Source organism: Enhydra lutris, unplaced genomic scaffold, assembly GCF_002288905.1.
Source record: "Enhydra lutris kenyoni isolate GAN:26980312 unplaced genomic scaffold, ASM228890v2 scaffoldscaffold111, whole genome shotgun sequence".
NCBI lineage: Eukaryota > Metazoa > Chordata > Mammalia > Carnivora > Mustelidae > Enhydra > Enhydra lutris.
The window spans coordinates 744,294-764,125 of NW_019154195.1; the positions used below are offsets into that span (position 1 = coordinate 744,294).

The 19,832-nt window shown below is 57.4% G+C and overlaps 2 protein-coding genes across 11 annotated transcripts in view; one reads left to right on the forward strand and one right to left on the reverse strand.

Annotated features, from left to right (window-relative positions):
- LOC111139577 (HSPA (Hsp70) binding protein 1) overlaps positions 1–19,832 on the reverse strand; it is a 27,321-nt gene continuing 7,489 nt past the window's right edge. Inside the window, exons 2-9 of one of the 9 annotated variants that reach the window (XM_022491903.1) lie at positions 17,988–18,083; positions 11,681–11,975; positions 9,636–9,840; positions 7,710–7,934; positions 4,739–4,894; positions 4,527–4,623; positions 3,882–3,993; positions 1–296 (exon numbers count right to left, since the gene is read on the reverse strand). In XM_022491903.1, coding sequence (XP_022347611.1) covers positions 222–296; positions 3,882–3,993; positions 4,527–4,623; positions 4,739–4,894; positions 7,710–7,934; positions 9,636–9,840; positions 11,681–11,884 — 1,074 coding nt within the window. In that variant the 5' untranslated portion in view covers positions 11,885–11,975; positions 17,988–18,083 and the 3' untranslated portion in view covers positions 1–221. Of the gene's footprint in view, positions 297–1,843; positions 2,910–3,881; positions 3,994–4,526; positions 4,624–4,738; positions 4,895–7,709; positions 7,935–9,635; positions 9,841–11,680; positions 12,066–12,242; positions 12,261–12,295; positions 12,412–12,434; positions 12,471–17,987; positions 18,084–19,832 lie in introns of those variants that run through there. The other 8 variants (XM_022491902.1, XM_022491901.1, XM_022491899.1 and 5 more) reach the window with 8 other exon arrangements.
- The window catches only part of LOC111139572 (BR serine/threonine kinase 1), a 17,819-nt gene continuing 13,998 nt past the window's right edge, over positions 16,012–19,832 (forward strand). The window contains exons 1-3 of one of the 2 annotated variants that reach the window (XM_022491891.1): positions 16,012–16,256; positions 17,823–17,917; positions 18,019–18,104. In XM_022491891.1, the coding sequence (XP_022347599.1) occupies positions 16,121–16,256; positions 17,823–17,917; positions 18,019–18,104 (317 nt within the window). In that variant the 5' untranslated portion in view covers positions 16,012–16,120. Of the gene's footprint in view, positions 16,257–17,822; positions 17,918–18,018; positions 18,109–19,832 lie in introns of those variants that run through there. The other variant, XM_022491892.1, reaches the window with a different exon arrangement.

A 19,832-nucleotide genomic window follows, 5' to 3' on the forward strand; every position in this document is an offset into this window, starting at 1 on the left:
TGGAGGAGGAGAAACACCTTTATTAGAAGAACAGTGTGGACACAGAAGGGAGAACACAGGGAGGGCCGGGATCCAGGGAGCCGGCACCTTCCCCCGCGCCCCTTCCAAAGGCTGAGCAGAGACGGGCTGGCACGCCCTGGCCGCGCACCCACAGGGCCCTGCTCCCCCGGGGAGGCAGGACGCCTGAGCTTCCCACGGAGAGGGGTGATAAGCCGCTGGGCTCACCGATCCATGCTGTCATCCGTTGGGCTGGAGAAACAGGTCTGCAGCAGCTTTTCACAGAACTCCAGCTCCTCCTAGATTGGGGGGACAAGAGTGGGAGTCCTGAGTGCACGGCGGGCCCCTGGCTCCAGCATGCTCTGCGCCTGGAGACAGCTTCTCTTCCCTCCCCACTGCGTGCCCCAGAAGCCTCCCAGCGTCCTCTGACTTCAGCTGAGATCCACGACTCACTGTTTCTCTTCGCACCTATGCCTGGATTACTGAGCCAGAATGGGGGGGGTCGCCCAAGGCCGTCTCACCCCACTGGTCTGTCCTCATCTCAGGCCCCTTGGGCTCCTTCTAACAACTGGGTATGACCAACCCCTACTAGTCCCCACTCAAAATTAAAACCCCTTCCACAGGTACAGACCCCAGAAACCAAGAAAGAAGCACTCATAAGTGGCACCGCGCGAACATAAAAGGTATCTGCATGGCAAAAAGATGCCAGAAACAAAAAAACAAAGAAAAACAACAATGTGGGGTGAAAAATCTGCAACTCATCCGGAAGGGCTAACGTATGTTATAGTTTAAGAACTTTAACAAACCCACTGCAACAGCCACCACCCAGTAGACAAATGGGCACAGGATATGCATGAACGGTTCACAGAAAGGGAAAACCGTCCAACTTCACTCACAGGAGAAACGCCAGTGTAAACCGGACTACACTGCTACTTTTCACCGATCAGCTTGAAAAAACAGGTCAAATGGCCTGAGGTACACTTGGGCACTCTCACGGCTGGACTAACAACTGGTCCAACTTTTATACAGAGCAACTCGGCAAAACATAGCAAAAACGGCCCTTAACTCTGTAACTTCACCCTTCCTCTGCCCTCACACAGCTGTCCCTTTCCGGCAGCTGCTCCACAGACACACTCACCGCATAAACATAGGTAAAGGGTTATTCTTCTAGCCAGGGTGCTGGCAGCAACCAGCGTGTCCAGTAAGAGGGGTCATGACACGAAAGCAGCAACCTACCTCGCAGCCCCAAAACAAACAAGGAAAAGCCACACACAACACACTCCTCTGCACTCCTCCCTGAGATGCTGTGAAAGGGGATGAGGCAAGGAGCAGAAAAGTGATCGGGACAGGCAGATTTTGCACAAAAGGGAGAGAAAAAAAAGAAGAATTTATACACACATTTACTTGTGTCCCCAGACTGTCTTAGGAAGGTCACACATGGAACTGGGGGAGCTACTGGGTGGTTAGGGACGCAGGCAACAGGGAGACTTTCCACTGTTCACCCTCCCGTGCAACTTGAATTTTGAACCATGTGACCACAGGACCTTCTCACAAGAAAGGACTCATGAAATTTAACTCTTAGGTTTACCTACAAAAATACAAAAGAGGGCCGTCTAACTCATGATAGAATGACCTCTCAGAACACCACGCCACTTGCATTATTCAACGGTGCTAAAATTAAAGCAGACCTTGGGGCACCTGAGTGGCCCAGTGGGTTAAGTGTCTGCCTTCAGCCTTCAGCTCACGTCACGATCCTATGGTCCCAGGATCAAGCCCTGTGTCACTTACCCTCTTCCTCTGTCCTTCCCCCCGCTCGTGCTGTCTTTCTAATGAATAAATAAAATCTTAAAAAAAAAGAAAGAAAGAAAAAAGTTAAAGCAGACCTCTATTTAAGTATCTGGAAAGAGTTCCAAGACACAGACACATGGGAAAGAAGCCATGTGGAGAGACTGGCATGGCGTATGGGATGGGCCAAGGAATGCCAACAGCTACCAGCAGCTGGAAGAAGAAGGATTCTCTCCCGGAGCCTTCAGAGGGGGCACAGCCCTGCTGACACCTGGACATCAGGCTCCTATCCCCAGAACCGTAAGACAACGTGTTTCTGCTAAAACGCGCTAAACCGCCCGGTCTGCTGTAGTGTGAGAGCAGCTGTCGGGAGCGAACGCAGCACCGCACGGAAAACAGCACTGCCCGGCCTCCTTGCTCCCTCACAGGCTGTTTCCTTCACTGCAGGCCTAACTTCCTGCCGTCACCCTGTCCAGAACAGAATGTTAAATTACACAGATACCCATGCCGCGTGAGCCATACGTGCTCGTACACACACACACCAGGTGTGTCTTTGTAAATAACTACTCCAGTGTGTTTGCCTATATGTTTCTCCCCCCGCCCCGGGCCCCGTGAGGACCAAGACTGGATCCCGCGGCTCCTCTCCAAGTCCCTGGTATCCAGCTCGGGGCCTGGCGCCCACATGCGCCGCCCCTGACCAACGGAGGGATGAGGATGAGGTTCCCACGGTGTGTCCACGTGTCTAAACTGCTCGCGTGACAGACTTCCCATAAGTGGAGCTCATTATATGGCAACTACACCCCAACAAAGTTGCAAAAGATTTTTTTGGAAGGAAAAAAGGAAAGAAAAAAGGAGTGTTGGTCAGTTTGCATGAGCCTCCCTCACCAGGCGGGCCCTGCCCGGGGCCTGGCGTGCCAGCAGCTCCGGGAACGGGCGCGCCAAGACAGCGAGCAGCAGCTGACACGCTCCCCAGCGAACACCCCGGCCCCGGCCGGGTTGGGGCCCCAAGGACCGCACAATCCCCGCGCGTGTATTTCCACAAGTCCGGGTGTTGGAGTCAGGCCAGGCTCCTGGGGGTGAGCAGCCGCCTCTCCTGGTCGTCCCTGCTCCTCGCTGCCCACAGCTTCCTGCAAACAGTCAACAGTGTCACGGAGGGACGCACTGGGCAGCGCGGACGTCCCAGGACAGGCCATTGGCTCAGCCCAGCGTCTGGGCGGAACTTCGCCTCCATCATCTGGACGACTCAACAAGTCCATGGTAGTTCAACCATTCGCGTCTCTCACGGACTCGGGATTGACCGTCCAATTATCCGAGGGATCGCTCGTTTGCTACTCATCTGCCTAAACATCTACCGCAGTATTTGTCACTTATTACTCATTTAATTAAACATCGGGGGGCTCAGTGGGTTAAGCCTCTGCCTTCGGCTCAGGTCATGATCTCAGGATCCTGGGATCGAGCCCCACATCCGGCTCTCTGCTCAGCAGGGAGCCTGCTTTCCCCCTTTCTCTGCCTGCCTCTCTGCCTACTTGTGATCTCTGTCAAATAAATAAAATCTTTTAAAAAAAGAAATAAATAAAAATAAAAAAATATCTGAATTTTTTGTTCCTCAATACACTTTAATACTTCCTATTTAACTAAATAACAGGTTTTCTTTAATCGTTGATTTGTTTATCAAGTAATTATTAAATATCCGATGGGATGTAAATACTTAGAAAATTTGGATAATAGGGCGCCTGGGTGGCTCAGTGGATTAAGCCTCTGCCTTCGGCTCAGGTCATGATCTCAGGGTCCTGGGATGGAGCCCCACATCGGGCTCTCTGCTCAGCGGGGAGCCTGCTTCCCTCTCACTCTCTGTCTGCCTCTCTGCCTACTTGTGATCTCTGTCAAATAAATAAATAAAATCTTAAAAAAAAAATTGGATAATAAACAAATGACTCAGTTAACCCCTTCAAACACTCCAAGCTCCTCATCCTCCCGCGGGCCCGCGGCCCGGGCAGGGGCAGCAAGGACCTGCTGAGCAGACAGCGGGAGAAACACGTGAGTGAAGGGACAGGACACAGGCGCACGGCGCACAGCGTGATGCCCGAGGCCCCGCGTACCTGGTACTCCTCGTGCTGCTGCAGCAGCTGGCAGCGGTGACGGAGAAGCTCCTCCAGGCCCAGCTCGGGCTCCCGGCACTCCCGCACGCCCTGGGGGAAGTCTGTCACCAGGCTGCGGGGACAGGAGAGCCATCCTTGGGCCTCCCTCTGCACAGGGCCGCCCCTCCCCCAGGAGCCGGGGCGAGACGGTTCCCTGCACTGGGCCTCAGTTTCCCTATCTGCAGTACAGACCTCACGCTGTCCCCAGCCCACCCCAGGACCTACGGGGAGACTTGTACTAAGACGCCCGGCACACAGCCTGGCCTGCAGCCGCTCCACACGCGGGAGCTGCCACCTGCTCCAACCGCTGCTCTGTTCTGTCATCTTTTCCAGACGCTAATCTGCAGGTCCCGTGAGCAGCGGGGGCGGGGGGAGTGGGGTCAGAGAGACTCCGCCTCTGCCCAGGCTGCCGGGTCAGCCCCCCACATGTGAGGAGAAAGGAATGCTCCGGGAGGGCCAGCACAATGATTCCTGCCCCCTCCGTGGAAAAGCCCCCAAGTCCTGAATCCCAGAGGGGAGGAGGCTGCGGGGCTGGAGCCCAGTGGTGTCAGCGGAGAGGTGGGGGCGCCGGCCCCAGGCCTCGCCCCCTCGGAGGCCCCAGCATACCTGCACAGGGCTCCAAGCACATGCTCATGGAAGGGGCTGTGTTCTGTCCGGATCAGGGCCACCAGCTGCTGTACCATCCCCATGGAGCACAGGGTCCCTGGGGGAAGGGTCTTGGGGGTCAGAGGGGCAGTCCACACCCCTCCCCCAGGCATTCCCCTCCCCCTGCCCTCCCTTAGGGATCGTCCCTGGGCTCCCTCCCCTGGCCGCCCCACCTTTGTGTTCGGGGTGGCCCACCAGCAGGTTCTGCAGCAGGAACGCCGACTTGACCTTGAGCTTTTGCACCTGCTGCTGCATGGCCCGCATCAAGACCGAGAAGCCATCCAGGCGAAGGAACTGCAGCAGCCCAGCCTCCTGCTCCCGGACCAAGCCTGGGTTGGGGGAGGGGAGGTGAGAGAGAGGGAGGGGCAGGTTACCATCAGCACCCACAGCAGAACCACCCTCGCCCCCCTCACCACCCTAACTTCAACCAGCCTGAGCTTCATAAGCATTAACTTCTCCGTGGCTTTTGTTGAGACGTAATTAATGTCAGCTATTACAAGAAAAGTCTGCCCCATCCCTCCCGCATCCCGCTCTGGCTCTTGGTACCTCTGGGCAACTGAGTCCTCTGTCTATCCTTTGTGGCTGAGCCACCAGAGGTCTGTCTGTCCATCTGTCTCCTGACTTTTGGACATGACTTTCCAGATACCACCGCTCTGGGCCTCTTTCTCTCGCTCTTGCCAAAATTCCTTTCCAGCCTCTCTGTTCTTTTTCCAGGGCCACCATGACATGACAAATATATATTTGGTCTTTGCCTGCATTCCTGAGACCAAGCTCTTAAAACCCATAGAATTTCCCGGTTGATGGGAGCATCTTTCATTCCAGGGAGGGACTGTGGGCGGACTCCTGGATGGGGTTTACTTACCAGAAACGCCAAAGCCAGGATTAGAAACCTGGAACTTCCAGCCCCACTTCCCAACCCCCAGAGGAGAGGGACGGGAGCGGAATCCATGATCCATCACACCTCCACGAGGAAGCCCCCACTGAAATGGCTAAATGGCGAGGTTCAGAGAGCTTCTGGGTTAGTGAACACGTGTGTGTGCCCTGACTCCAGGGACAGAAGCTCCTGTGCTCGGGACCCTGCTAGACCTCGTCGTCCTATGCCCATCTTCATCTGGCTGTTCATCCGTAGCCTTTGTAATAAGCCACCGAACACAGGTACTTCCCTGAGCTCTGTGAGCTGTTCTAGCAAATTATCGAACCTGAGGAGGGGGGTCATGGGAACACCCAGTATATGCCCAGTAACTAAGAAGTACACGAAGCCCAAACTTTTTTTTTTTTTTTTTTAAAGTTAAACCACACCCAACATGAGGCTTGAACTCATGACCCCGAGATCAAGGGTTGCATGGTCTAGGGACCCGGCCAGCCAGGGGCCATCTCATGCAACTGAGCCCTTAACCTGAGATGTGCCAACCCCCGGGAGTTGGTGTCAGAACGGATCAGAAAGGGACCGCAGAACACCCAGCTGCTGTCCAGAGAGTTGAAAACTGGTCATCTGTAAGCGCCCCCCCCACATTCGGTGTCACAAACATTGGGAGAGTGGGGCGCCTGGGCGGCTCAGTCGTTAAGTGTCTGCCTTCGGCTCAGGTCGTGATCCCGGGGTCCTGGGATTGAGCCCTATATCGGGCTCCCTGCTCCGCGGGAGCCTGCTTCTCCCTCTCCCCCTCCCCCTGCTTGTGTTCCCTCTCTCTGTCAAATAAATAAAACCTTTAAAAACAACAACAACAAAAACAAACACTGGAAGTGGAAGAAATGGGTTCTCCTCCAACATCAAACAGAGAACCACGGGGTTGGCATGGGACCCAGCAATTCCAACCCCAGGCGTGCCCACCCAGGAGAAAGGAAAACACGTCCACGATGAACCTTGTCCAGTGTTTCAAGGCAGCGCTGCCACCCGGCCAGAGACAGAAACCGCCTGACACCGCCCCTGAGCAACTGATGCGCGGATAAACAAGACACAGCCCCTTTGGAAACGACCTATTATTTAGCCATAAAAAGGCATGAGGCACCGGTATAGGCTAATGAACCCGAAAACACGAGCTCGGTGAAAGAAGCCAGACACAAAAGGCCACGTGGTGGACACGTCCAGAGCAGGCAACTCCACGGAGACGAGAAGCAGACTGGGGGCTGCCAGGGGCTGGAGGGAGGGCATGAGGAGGGGCTACTAATGGGAATGCGGCTCTTTTGGGAGGGATGGGAATGTCCTGGGGTTGGACAGTGATCACAACCGACAGAACACGCTGAACTGTATACTTTCAAAGGATGAGCTGCATAACCTGTGAATTCTATCCCCGTAGAGCTGATTTAAGACGGAAACAGTCCGGGGCGCCTGGGTGGCTCAGTTGTGAAGCCTCTGCCTTCGGCTCAGGTCATGATCCCAGGGTACCGGGATCGAGCCCCGCATTGGGCTCCCCACTCAGCAGGAAACCTGCCTCTCCCTCTCCCACTCCCCCTGCTTATATTCTCTCTCTCGCTGTGTCTCTCTCTGCCAAATAAATAAATAAAAATCTTTAAAAAAAAAAAAAAAGGAAACAGTCCAGTGGGGCCCCCAGCACAGCACACACACAGACGGAGGCCCAGCTCACGGTGAATCACGGAGAAGAACGCAGCCTGGGTTCACGCCTCACATCTGTAGGACTCCGCGGGGTGCCCCGGGCTGTCCCCTAGGTGACCTGACCGGGTGGCTCCACCACGTGGGTCTGGCCTCCCTACCTCAGAGGCTGTGTGCATGGACTACACAAGGTAACATGTGCACAGGGCTTGGCGTGGGGCCGGGCACGGAGGGCCCCACAGGCGCTGGCTTCGTCCCGTAGCGGCACCTGCTCCCCAGGAGACGGCAGGAGTGAGAGCCGCCGCTCTCTCTAACGGGTGCAGGCCGGCTGTTGCTCAACACCCCACGGCGTGCAGGCCGCGCCACTCCTCACCACAGGGAGCATCAACAGCGCAGAGGCCACAGACCCTGATGTGCGGGAAGCACCTGAGCTGAGTGGCGCTCCCATGTCCTCGGAATCTGACTCTCTGCCCGGTGAGGGGTTGACGGGCTCTCCACCCCGTCCCCAACGCCCAGCACAGTCTTCACTGGCGACGGGAACATATGAGCCGGTATGGCCTGTCCCCCTCGGCCCCCCCAGCTGCCCAGACACTCACAGGAGATGGCGAAGAGGGCCTTCACGCGCACCAGGTCGCAGGCGTCCCGGTCAAGCAGCCGCAGCAGCTTGCGCAGGGCGCCCAGGCCCAGCACCTGCTCCTGGATGGCCGCCACGTTCTGACTGCACGTGCCGATGAGCTGCGCCGCCCGCCACCGCAGCCCCGCGGGCCCCGCCTCCAGGTACCGGCCCACCAGCAGATGCATGCCCGACAGCTGGCAGAAGTCTGTGCCAGGGAGAGGGGCCGTGAGAGTCCAGTTGGGATGGGCTGAGCTCTGCACCCCCCCAAAACTCGCCTGCTGAAGGCCCAGCCCCCAAGTGCTTCAGGATGCGACTGTAATTGGAGACCAGGCCCTTTAAGAGATCATCCCGGTCAAGTGAGGTCCCCGGGGTGGGTGCCGATCCTGGTAAGACTGGTGTCCTTCTAAGAGGACATGAGAACACAGACGGGCACACGGGGAAGACCACGTGAGGACACACGGAGACCGCGCTGCCTGCAAAGCAAGGGGAGAGCGCCCAGGAGAGACCAGCCCCGGCCACACCAGGATCTCAGACTTCCAGCCTCCAGAACCCTGAGAAAATACGCTTCTGTTTCAGCCCCCGCGGCTACGGCAGCCCTCACACACGAATACAGCAGGGCAGGCTGGCTCCGGGGGGGGGGGGGTCTGCCTCAAGTGCGGGCCCCGTCAAGCGCCCAACTGGGGGTCCCTCCAGGGCCAGCGTGTCTCCTATCACCAGCACATGGAAGGTTAGGGTCCTGGACTCCAGCCCACTGGATGCCAGTGCTGCCCCCCAGTCCTTGTGACAATCACAACCTCCCCTAGACCAGGCCTCGGCAAACTACGGCCCACCACCTGTTTTTGTGTTAGAAAGAATAAAAAGAAGTGGTACCAGTGAGCTTGGCAGCTCCTCAAAAAGTTAGATGCAAAGTTATCACAGGTCCACTGTGACGTAAATACCCCAAATCCCGGCGAGCAGGAACCAAAGCTCCCAGCAGCGCTATTCTCTATAACCACAGTGGAAAGGACCAAGTGCCCGTCAGCGGAGAACAGGCGAGCATGCGGGGTATTAGCCACACGAAGGAGTAAGGCTCCCAGACAGGCCACAAGGCGGAGAATCTTGAAAACGCCACACTCAGGGAAGCCAGCCCCAAGAGCTCAGAGTCTACGATTCCACTTAGAGAAACATCCAGAGAACCAGGAACACCCATCTACAACCTCGATGCCTACCGCACGCCCCTCCAAAGGGCTCCTCAGCATTTAGAACAAAACCCACGGAGCCTCCGTCAGCCTGCAAGGCTCCACCCAGTGGCACCCTCTACCTCCAGCCCTCACTCCCTGTACTCTGCCGCGCTGGCCTTGCTGCTGTTCCCGCACACTCCAGGCAGGTTCCCACCTCAGGGCCTTTGCACTGGCCATTCCCTGTGCCTGGAATGCCTTTTCCAGAGCTCATCTCCTAACCTACTCAACCACAGCCCCGCGGTTCTCGGATCGCTCTGGTCTTCAGGTCTCTGATCAGTTGGCACCCCCTGGGGAGGCCTTCTCTGACCACGCCACCCAGAACCACCTCCTCGCTCATGTTCTAGGCAGTGACGGTGCACTCTCAAGAGATGCGGGAGAAATGAGCAGTTTTGGAGAACATCAGGGAGGTAGACCTGCTGTCAGGCCGGTGGGGTGAGAGGAGGTCACTCCTGAGGGGACCAAGCAGGAAGACCAAGCAGGAAGACAGGAGAGTCTCTTCTAGAGCCTGAATTGGAGCCAGCCTAGAGAGGGAGAGGCTGGAGGCTGGAAGGGTGGGGAAGAGGTCAGTGGTGTGGTGTGGTCCCTGAGAGAAAGGACAAGAGCGAAGCCCCAGCAGGAGGTGGGGCTGAGGAGGAGGGAAGAGACAGAGGGAGACAAGGGGCAGCCCCGGGCAGGCCTGGCTGTACCTGCAGCGTTGTCCATGTTTTCACACAGGTCGGCCAGCAGCTCCAGGGCCCCCTCGCGTTCCTGCTGGTCGGAGGCCAGCTCAGCCTCAGCAGCCAAGGAGGGTGTAGGTTGGGACAGCACTCGAAGGCAGCTCTTCATCTGCTCGACTTCCTCCCGCTGGCCCCGGAAGGCGGCTGACATAGCCTCCTGCAGCCACTGACGCCTCTGGCGTACAAGCCAGGGCAGGAGGGTCAGGGCAAGAAGCAAACGTCCATCAGTGACGAATTCTTGAATAACGCTTGCTCCGTTTAAGAGCCAACATCTGAGAGCTCCCTGTTCCTTCAGTCAACGGATGCCTACTGAGGCCTTTCCCAAGACAATTTCCTAGGTACTAGACTTACGGGGCGACTGGCTACGGGGTGTGAGAGAAGGGACTCCCAGGCCTGTCCAGTGCAACCAGAAGGGGATGGGGAAAACGGTACGAGAAGGTATGGAGCAACAGGAGCAGAGATTACAGCTCATTTTCCACCGTGTTAAGTTCGAGGATCTATGACGCACCCAAGGTGAAACACTGCGTAGGCCGCCTGACGCTCAGGGAGGAGATGCAGCCTAGACCCGGCTTTCTCAGCCCTGGCTCTATGGACACTCTGAGCTGGGGAGCTTGTGGGTGGGCGGGGGAGGGGACATGGAGAGATGCCAGTGTCCTGAGCATGGTAAGATGTTGAGTAGCACCCCTGGTCTCTACCCACCAGACGCCAGTAGCCCCCCCACCGACCCCAGTGGGACGACACGTCTCCATGTGTTCCACTTATCCCCAGGGGAATCAAATCAGAACTACTGGCCTAGCGATATAAACTTGAGAGTCATCAGCATAAAATCTCAACGCGATATGAGATCACAAAGGAAGTGGGCAGAGGTAGGGAAGAGAAGAGCCCTGGTGTGTGCCATCACCCAGCGGCTGGGGAATGGGGAACGGCCAGTGAGTGAGGATGAAAAGCAGGACACTGTGTTGTTCTAGAAACCAAATGAAGAAAGAGATTTGAGGAGGTCAGTAACGAAACGCTGCCTATTAAGTCAAGTAAGAGGACAGCTGAGAGCTGGCCACTGAATTTTCTTTTTCCACTGGGCCTAACAGTGCTCAAATGTGGGCTCTGTAATCAAAGTCCTGGAACAGTTTAGGCAAGATGTTAATCTTTCTGTGCCTGTTCCTACTTCATTGTCCTAAAGGTGACATCATGGAAGTTACTGGGTGACCACGATGTTTTATACACTGGAAACACCACCGTCAACTGAACATCCCATAAGACAGACATTGCTACTCATCTCCAAGACAGCCCTCTGAGTGTTTCTGTCATCCCCACTTCACAGACGAGAAAAACTGAGGCCCAGAAAGGTTGTGACCTGCCAAGGTCACACAGTCGGCCATGCACAAAGCCTGAAGTCACACCTAAGTCTTCACGACAGCCTGCTGCCTGCAGGAGCCCTGCCTCTGCACCAGCACCATGTGGCCCCTCAGAAACACCCCCATGAGGCACCCCGGCTACTCTCATTATCGTCAGCTTGCACATAAAGACCCTGCTCAGAGGTGACCGGGTGGCTCAGTCGGTTAAACATCCGCTTTGGCTCAGGTCATGATCCCGGATCCTTGGATGGAGCCCCACCTTGGGCTCCCTGCTCAGTGGGGAGCCTGCTTCTCCCTCTCTTTCTGCCTTTCAACACCGCTTGTGCACGCTCTATCTCTAATAAATAGAATCTTGAATTTAAAAAAAAAACCTTGCTGGTCAGAAAGATGAAGCGATATGCCCAAGGTCACACAGCTGGATACTGCTGAAACCAGGTCGGCCTGGCTCCCAGAACCCTCCCTCCTTTTCACCTCGAGGCTACTCCGCATCCCCGCGCGGAGCTGGGATGCGGGCATCTGCCCTCGCAGACACTTAGAAGCTCTGACCTGCAGTGGACAATAACCCATCTAGCACCAGTACAGCCTACTACTCCGCCTTCACCCCTGGACTCCGCCCCTGCCCGGGCCACCCCTCCCCCGACTTCGCTGGGTCCCCACCTTTACCTCCTCACTCATGGGTTCTGGAGGGGGGTCTGGCTCCTCAGAGCCCGCCGTGATAGCCATCTGCAGCAGGCCTTGGAGGTTTCGCGGGGGCGGAGGATGGCCCGAGTTCCCCGCCGAGGAGCCGCCGCCCCCCGATGAGCAGCCCTGGGAGGCTGAGGGCAGCGCCAGGGGGAGGCGGCTGCCCCCCGAGCCTTGGTCCGCCATGGACGGTTTGTGAAGGGAAGAATGTGTTTGGGGTAGGGGGTGGTCACCGTTGAGGTAGCTCTGGCGTCCTGACGGGTCGACTCCTGGGGGTCTGCTGAGAAGGTGACGTTTCAGGGGAGTTCCGAGCCCCCCCATGACCCCAAACCTGAGACCCCTCTGCTTCCTCCATACCAACGGGACCCTTCCCCAAAGTCCCAAGCCCCTCCTTTCCCCGCTCGCAGCAGGCCCCACCCACTCCACCGAGCAACCCCCTCCCCCATCTCCAATAAATGCGTTCCGTCTCTTAGCAACCCCTCCGCCCTACCTCCATAGCAACAAGTCCTCCCTTTGGACGTCTTAGCAACAAATCTCCTCCTACCTCTCCAAAGAGGGGAGCCAAAGCGGGGCGGACCTCACTTCCCTGAGCCTCACCTTCCCCGGGCCTCGAGTCGCCGCGGCGCCTAAAGACACAGTCGCCCGCACCTGACTGTGGTGGGCGCCGCCATCTTAACCGGAAATACGCCAGTCTCGCCCGGAAGTTCCTGGAGCACCCTCCCAACCTGGGGCTGACCTGAGGCCGAGGCGGCGTGCCAGACTCTGAAGCCCTAACCTGGCCGGAAACAGCGCTCGGCTCCGCCCCCCGCCCTCGCTCAGCCTGAGCTCCGCCCTCGCTCAGCCTGAGCTCCGCCCCCGATCCGGATCCCGCTCTTTAATGAGCTCCGCCCCTTCGACCTCCAAGCAAGCTCCACCTCTGCCTCGGCGTACGCCCCGCCCCCGAAGTCTAGCTCCGCCTCGATGGCCCCGCCCACACCTATGTCCCCGCCCCTCCCTGCTACCTCGGTCTCCGCCCCTGTTCTAGGCCTTTCGGCCTCTCCCAACTGAACCCCGCCTCTCCCCTAAGCCCCGCCCCGTGCTGGTGAGCGGGCCGCTCCCCGTTAGGCCCCACCCCCTCCTTGCAGGTCGTGCAGGTCCCTCACCTTGAAGGCCAAAGCTGAAGCAAAACCCCCGGGCGCGGTGCTTTGCGAGGCTTACCCACTCTGTGCGCGGCCTTTGGGGTTCAAGTCTGGGAATGCGCCTGGGCTGTAGAGGTGTTCGCCTTGAGCTGGGCTTAAAGAACCCCCGGTGCTGGTCTTCATCAGAGACCCCGCCGCGCCTGGAGAAGGCTGTGCTCACCCTCAGGTGGCGCCCACCGCTAGGCCTGGGGTGGGCCAGGTTATATTTGGGGCAGAAATAGGAAGGCAACATAGAAGCCGTGTGCACTGTGGGGGTATTTGTAGCACTGACCACAATAGCCCTCAGACGGGGGTCCGGGCTCCCACCCCCACCCCCAGTGCCCTATTGTATTAGTTTTCTATTGGTGCCTTTAAATTATGAGAAACTGGGGGGCTTAAAACAACACTGATATATTATCTTGCAGTTCTGGTGGTCAGAAGTCTAAAACTTTTTCCTGGGTTAGACGCAAGGTGTGAGCCTGGCTGTGTTCCTTCCTGAAGTTCTGGGAGAGACTCTGCTGCTGGCCTCTTCTGGCTCCTAGAGGCCACCTGCGCTCCTTGGATTGTGGCTGCATCCTTCCGGCTTCTGCTCCCGTCATTATCCCATCTCCTCCTCTGACTCTCCTACCTCCCCCTCTGAAGGGCCCTTGTGTTTACATTAGGACCCCCAGATAGCCAGGACCCTAGTCCCATCTTAAGATCTTCAATTCAGTCATGTCTGCGAAGCCCCTTTTGTCACGGGTTGATAATATGCGCCGGTTCTGGGGATTAGGATGTGGGCATCTGTGGGGACTGTCATTCGGGATTTTACAAGTTCATTTGGGCTATTTACTGCGTGCTACCATGCATAATACCATATAACATATGTGTCCATCGTATGTAATCATGTGTAACATTGTGTACATTAATATATGTATAACATAATGGTGGCCCACACGAAAACTCTCCAGGTAGCTATAGAATCCATAGTCCCTACAATGACCTTCTAAGTAGGGTGAGCATACAGTTTTCCAGGTACAGCGGGGTACTTCAGAGTGCAGACCCCAGTAATAATTACAGAATACCAGGTGTATGGTTGCCCTGCTTCTAAGGCCGTATGTGATTTACCTCTTCACTTCATTTTCTCTCTCCCTCTCACTCGCTCCCCTCCGGCCACATAGGCCCTTCAATGGTCCCACAATGTACCAGACACACTTCCACCACAGGGCCTTTGCACTTGCCGTCCCCTGTATGGACGGTACTTTGTCCACACAGCTCTGACCCTCATCTTCCTTCAGTGTCCCCTCACTGAAGAGTTCTTTCTTGGCCCTGTATCAAGAATCATACTCCACCCAATGAATAATTCCTGTCCCCCTCCCTGCTTTAATCTGTTCTTTAGCATTGGCCTCAATTATCAAAACGTACGGTATATTTTGCTTATCTTACTTATCACCCGCCTTATCCACTACTGTGAGAGCTCCACAGGACAAGGATCTTTGTTGATCTGGTTCACTGCTGTCCCCTCACCACTTGGACAACGATGCCAGCTCAGATGTCACCCTCGGTAAAGGTTTATGGATGAAGGTGGTTGACTAGGAGCCTAGAAGCTCTTGGGTCCACTTTATGGGGGACTCAGGGATTAAAGGGGTGCCTAACACCTTCGGGTACCTCATACAGGGGAGTCCTGGATTCTGTGGAGATCTCTCCGGGTACAGACCCAGGGATGTGCCCTGGCGGGGATATAGAATTATATGGAAGCCCACGTGAAGATGGAGGAGACCCTGTGTTGGGCACAGAGAATATTCAGGCATCTAAAAAAATACACAGGGACATGAGGGGGTTCTGGAAGTTTCTCTGGAGGAGCATTAAGGATCCTAAGTGGAGGTGTGGGCCAAGATCATCTGAGAACCTGCACCGTGTATGGATTTCCCTGACGCTAGTGGGACAGGAGGCCTGGGTGGGCAGGCTGGGAGGCCTGGGGAAGCACGTTGTTTGAGTCTTGGTTCAGCAACTCCCAAATTCTTTCCCTGGCTCTGCTTGTCACCCTCTTTCTTTGTCCCCATGTTCTCCAGCATGTGCCCTGCATCTGTATGTACACTACTGTTCTTTTAAGGTCCCCCCTTGCCATAGCTCTGCCTCTCTATCTCTCTCCTTCCACCTGTCTGTTCTTCCTGTCCCCTGGTCCCTTTCCCTCTCTCCCACTTTTCCCTCTGACCCTCCATCCTTCTGTCTGTCTGTGCCTCACTCACCTCCACATCCTTCCCTCCCTGTCTCTGTCTCTCTGTTCTGCCCATCTCTCTCCCCCACCTCCCTATCTCTTTCCCCTCACCTGTGTCTCTCCACCTCGCCTTCTCTCACCTTCCCCTTCACATCTGCGTTTCTGTACGTCTCTCTCCATCTCTCTGGCTGGCTCTTTCCCTCTTTTTCCCTCCTCTGTGCCTCTCCACCACGGTTTCTCTCCAGCTGGGGCCCTTCCTACGACTCTCTCCCATCTCCCAGTCTCTTCTTCCCACTCTGCTCTCCTTCTCTGCCCACCTCAGCCCGATTCCCTGCCTTGCGCCAGCGCTGTCTCTGGTTGTCTGCATCTCTCTAGCGAGCTGCCTCTTGTCCCCATCTCTATGTCACACTTCCTCTCCCTTTGTGTAGCTCCCTCTCGCCCGGTCTCTTTGCTCCGCATCTCTCTCCCTCGCCTTTCCTCCATCCTCTCCTGCATCCTCCCATCCCTCCCTGCACCCTCCCACCTCCTCTCCATCCCTCCGGCGCCCAGGCCCGCCCCCTGCCCCCGCTCCCCCTCCCCCCTCCGAAAGGGTTAACTTTGGGGAAGGGCCCGGAGTCCCCGGATGGTGATGTCAGCGTGCCGGAGAGAAAGGACGAGGTGGCGGGGGGAGGCGGAGAGGAGGAGGAGGCGGAGGAGAGAGGGCGCGTGGGGGGGCGGGGGGGACCTCGGCCTGCAGCATCCGCCGGCCCGCACCTCAGACCCCCCCGGCGGGGGGAGGCGCAGGAAGGGGGGGGGCCGGCCAGGGACGGGCTGGGGAGGGGGGGCCGCGCAGCCCCCCCGGGCCATGCTGACTCCCGGGGCCTGACCCCCCCGGGCCAGCCCCCCCTCCCCCAGCTCCGCGGCCCGCCGACTGGGGGGGCCCAGCCCAGCCCCCTGGGGACCCCCGGAGAGGTGGGGGGCAGCCGGGGGGGCCGGGACGGAGCTGTCGCCGGCCCCCACCGGAGGGACGGGGCGACCTGCCGCAGGGGGGGCGGCCGGGGGGCCTGTCGGACCGGGACCAAGGGCACCATGTCGTCCGGGGCCAAGGAGGGGGGCGGGGGCTCCCCCGCCTACCATCTCCCGCACCCACACCCACACCCACCCCAGCACGCCCAATATGTGGGCCCCTATCGGCTGGAGAAGACGCTGGGCAAAGGACAGACAGGTGAGTCAGGGGAGGGGACACCTGGGGTGGGGGCAGGAGAGCTGGGGGGCGAGGGCCGGACTCGTGGGTATTCAAAGGGCAGGGGCTGATCCCCCAGACCCCGGGGTCCCTGACAGAGAAGGGACTTAGGGTCAAGTCTGCTGGGTCCCCAGGATGGAAGGGGCCGGGGGCTTAGACTCTTGGGGGGAGGTGCTGAGGCCCAGAGGCTCCCACCTCACGGTTGGGGAGGGTGGTTAGAAGTTGGAGGGGCTCCAGGGCCTCGGTGGGGAAGGGAGGCCAGCCTGCAGCAGGGGCTCAGCCGGCCCTGGAAGCTGAGGTCCTTGCTGCAGTACGCCTCGGGATGGGGGTGCACCCTGGGCAGCCGCTTCTCTCTGCACTGCTTTTTGGCTGAGGAGGGCCTCGGGCTCCCCTGGCAGGCTGTCCGGGTGACCGGCAGTGAAGCTCGGGTGGTGGGGTGTGCCGCAGTCTCCCCCTTCTCCAGCGTGCTGGCTCCGTGTGGAGAACACGAACGGCCAGGTGGAAAGGTGGATCCGAGAGTCAAATCTCCCAGGAGTGGTTGGGGAATCAGGGGTCATCCTTTGCTGTCGCTAAACGCTGGCTCCAGCCCTGGCCTCTTTCCTGCCAGGTGGAGGGTGGGTGGGCGTGAAGCAGGAGCTGCACACCTGTGTCCGGGAGGGGTGGGCCCAGAATCTCTTGTGAAGCTGAGGGCCAGGGCGCTAGGGAAGGGGAAGGGCTCAGACCTCAAGATCCTAGTGGTAAGGATGTGAAGGTGTCACTGACCTGAATTCCTGGGTTATGGGGGAGGAAGGGGCCATGGGTCCTGGACGCCTGGGTCAGAGGGAGGAGGGGCTGCCCCCCTGCCCCCACTCCAGGATCTGTGGCTTCAGGGCTTACTCTTGGGAAGTGGGCGCACTCTTGGGGTTTGAATGCTCCCAGCCACAGCTGCTATTAAAAGCAGATCAAAGAAGGGGATGAAAAGGTCAGGGTTTAGGAGGAGGTGGAAGAGGATGGTATGGGAAGGGGGCAGATGTGAAAGTACATTCCTCGGGAGACATGGAGCCTCCAGAAGATTGAAGGGCAGAGAATTCCAGGAAGTGATGGGCTGAGAGAGAGAGAGGGAGGCTGAAGGCGGCAGTCAGGGAGACAACATTATAGAGACACAGTGAGGAAAGATTGTGTGGAGACATGGACAGAAGGACAGAGAGTCTGGGTGAGAACCGGGACGACTGCAGAGGAATGGACAATCAGAAGGGACAGAACAGGCGTATCTTGCCGGCTCAGTTAGGGAAGCACTTGGTGGAGACTCTTGGTCTCGGGGCTGTGAGTTCGAGCCCCACATGGGTTGTCTGCATCTCTCTAGCAGAGATGGGGCAAAAGAAAAGAAGGGACAGCACCGAAGGTCTATGTCTATGGAAAACAGGAAGAAGAGAGCCCTCAGAGCTCGGTCAGGGCGATTCAGGCCACTGTCAAAGAGCCAGCAAGGAAAGGAGGAGGAGTCAGGGGGACTTAGGAGCTGGGAGAGGGCTCTGGGAGCACACCCCCCCATTTTCAGTCCTGCTTCCCCAGGGCTGGTTAAACTCGGGGTGCACTGCATCACGGGTCAGAAGGTCGCCATCAAGATCGTGAACCGGGAGAAGCTGTCTGAGTCGGTGCTGATGAAGGTGTGTGTGCACTGGGGCAGGGCGTCCGTTTGGGGACAGGGTGGGGTGGGGGGAGGGAGGCCATGCTGACCTTCATTCCTGTGTCCCCCACTGACCCCCAGGTGGAGCGGGAGATAGCCATCCTGAAGCTCATTGAACACCCACATGTCCTCAAGCTACACGATGTCTACGAGAACAAGAAATATTTGTAGGTATTTATAGACACCCAGCCCTCATGCACCCCCCCACCCCAAGTTCCTAGGGTAGGACCTTTCTGGAAACAAGGCCTAGAGAGGCCTGGAGAAACCTAAGCTCTCCTGGCTGGAGCCCCTGAAGGGCCGGTCAGCCTCTTCGCTCCTGCACAGAACACCCTCCCACACACGCATCTACAACACACACATAATCCTCCTTGTTCCCACACTGACTGGCCTGGCACTAAGGGCCAAATGTGCCCTAGCAACAGGACAGCCAAGCCTTAGCCGTCTTGGTGAGGGACAGCGGTCCATCCTGACCCTTCTGCCCCAGCCCCAGGCCCCCGCCCTACGGCCCTGCAGGGAACACTCTCTACTAGATAATCCAGATGTCCTCAACAGGGTCCGGCTTGCTAAGGGCAGCTCCCCGCCCTGCACATCTTTGCGGAGGCCATGGGGACTTATCAAAGCCTGAGGCTCTGTGAATCCTGCTTCTTCCTAGTCCCCCCTCCTCCCACATAATTCTGGGTGCTATATGATGGACACCCCAACAATGGCCTTCTTAGGAGTTCCGATCCATATCTCAAAGCTGATTACCCCCCAGTTAGATGGGAGTGGAGTCCAGCTGTCCAGGGTACAGACAATAGGCCTTTGTCTGGACTCTGGTGACCCAAGGGACAGCTGGGCTGGGCAGCGAGTGAGGGGACAGATCCCTGTCCCCGCCACGCAGTCCCCAGGATGAACTGACTCCAGTACCCATCAGATGCTGGGGAGGTTCCGCCCGGCAGTAAGTGGCCCGGCCCCCAAGTACTCATGGGAATTGTAGTCCTCAGGCTTCCCCAGGTGTGGCGGCAGGGTGGGGCTTTGTCACCAACTGGTGGAGCTCACTCTCCCACTCCTCCACCTAGGTAGGAATAGTGGGGGCCCATGGGAGTTTGGGCTTCACAGAGGACTGTCAGCTTTCCAAAAGCTCCTAGAAATTGAGCTTTTGTTCCCAGGGGCTGATGGGAATCGGAGTTTTGGCCCCCGGAGCCAGATGGGATTTGGAGTCTTAAGGATCCAGGTGGCTGATGGGAATTAGGAGTCCATATCCCAGAGGCTTGTGGGAGTTGGGAGTTTTAATCCTCTCAGGCACTGATGGGACTTGTAGTCTTTTTTAAAAAAAACCTCGCTGTCGTTGACTTAGATTGGAGCACACTGCAATTGTTATTGCCAGGAATTAATGAGAATTTGTGTTGTTGTTTTTTTTTTTAATAACTGAGGCTCATAGGAATGAAAGGCTTGGCTTTCCAGAAGCTAATGGGAATGGGGGAGGGGAGATGTCTTTATTTCCCAGGGTCCTCTGAGAACTGAGGTGTTTCTGTCTTCTAGGCATTAACACAGTTGTCTTACCTGCAGGAATAACTAGGAGTCCAAGAATTGGTACTCCTAAAGTCGTCATGGGAGTCTCTGCTGCGCAGAGCTTATGGGGGGTGGGGGGCGCTGGGGTTGAGTTTTGGGTTCCCAGAGGCTGATGGACTTGGGAGTCTCTTTTCTCAGAGACTCATGGGAATTGGAGTCTCCTCTTCCCAGGGGCTCATGGGAACTGGAGTCTTCTCCTACCAGGGACTCATGGGAATTGGGATACTCTGCTTCCAAAGGCCAGTGGGATGGGGGTCTTGTGCTGGGGTTCCGGGGGCTTTTGAAAGAGAGTCCAGGCTCTTTGGTCCTCCACATGCCCCTTCCAGCCCTCTGCCCCCTCCACA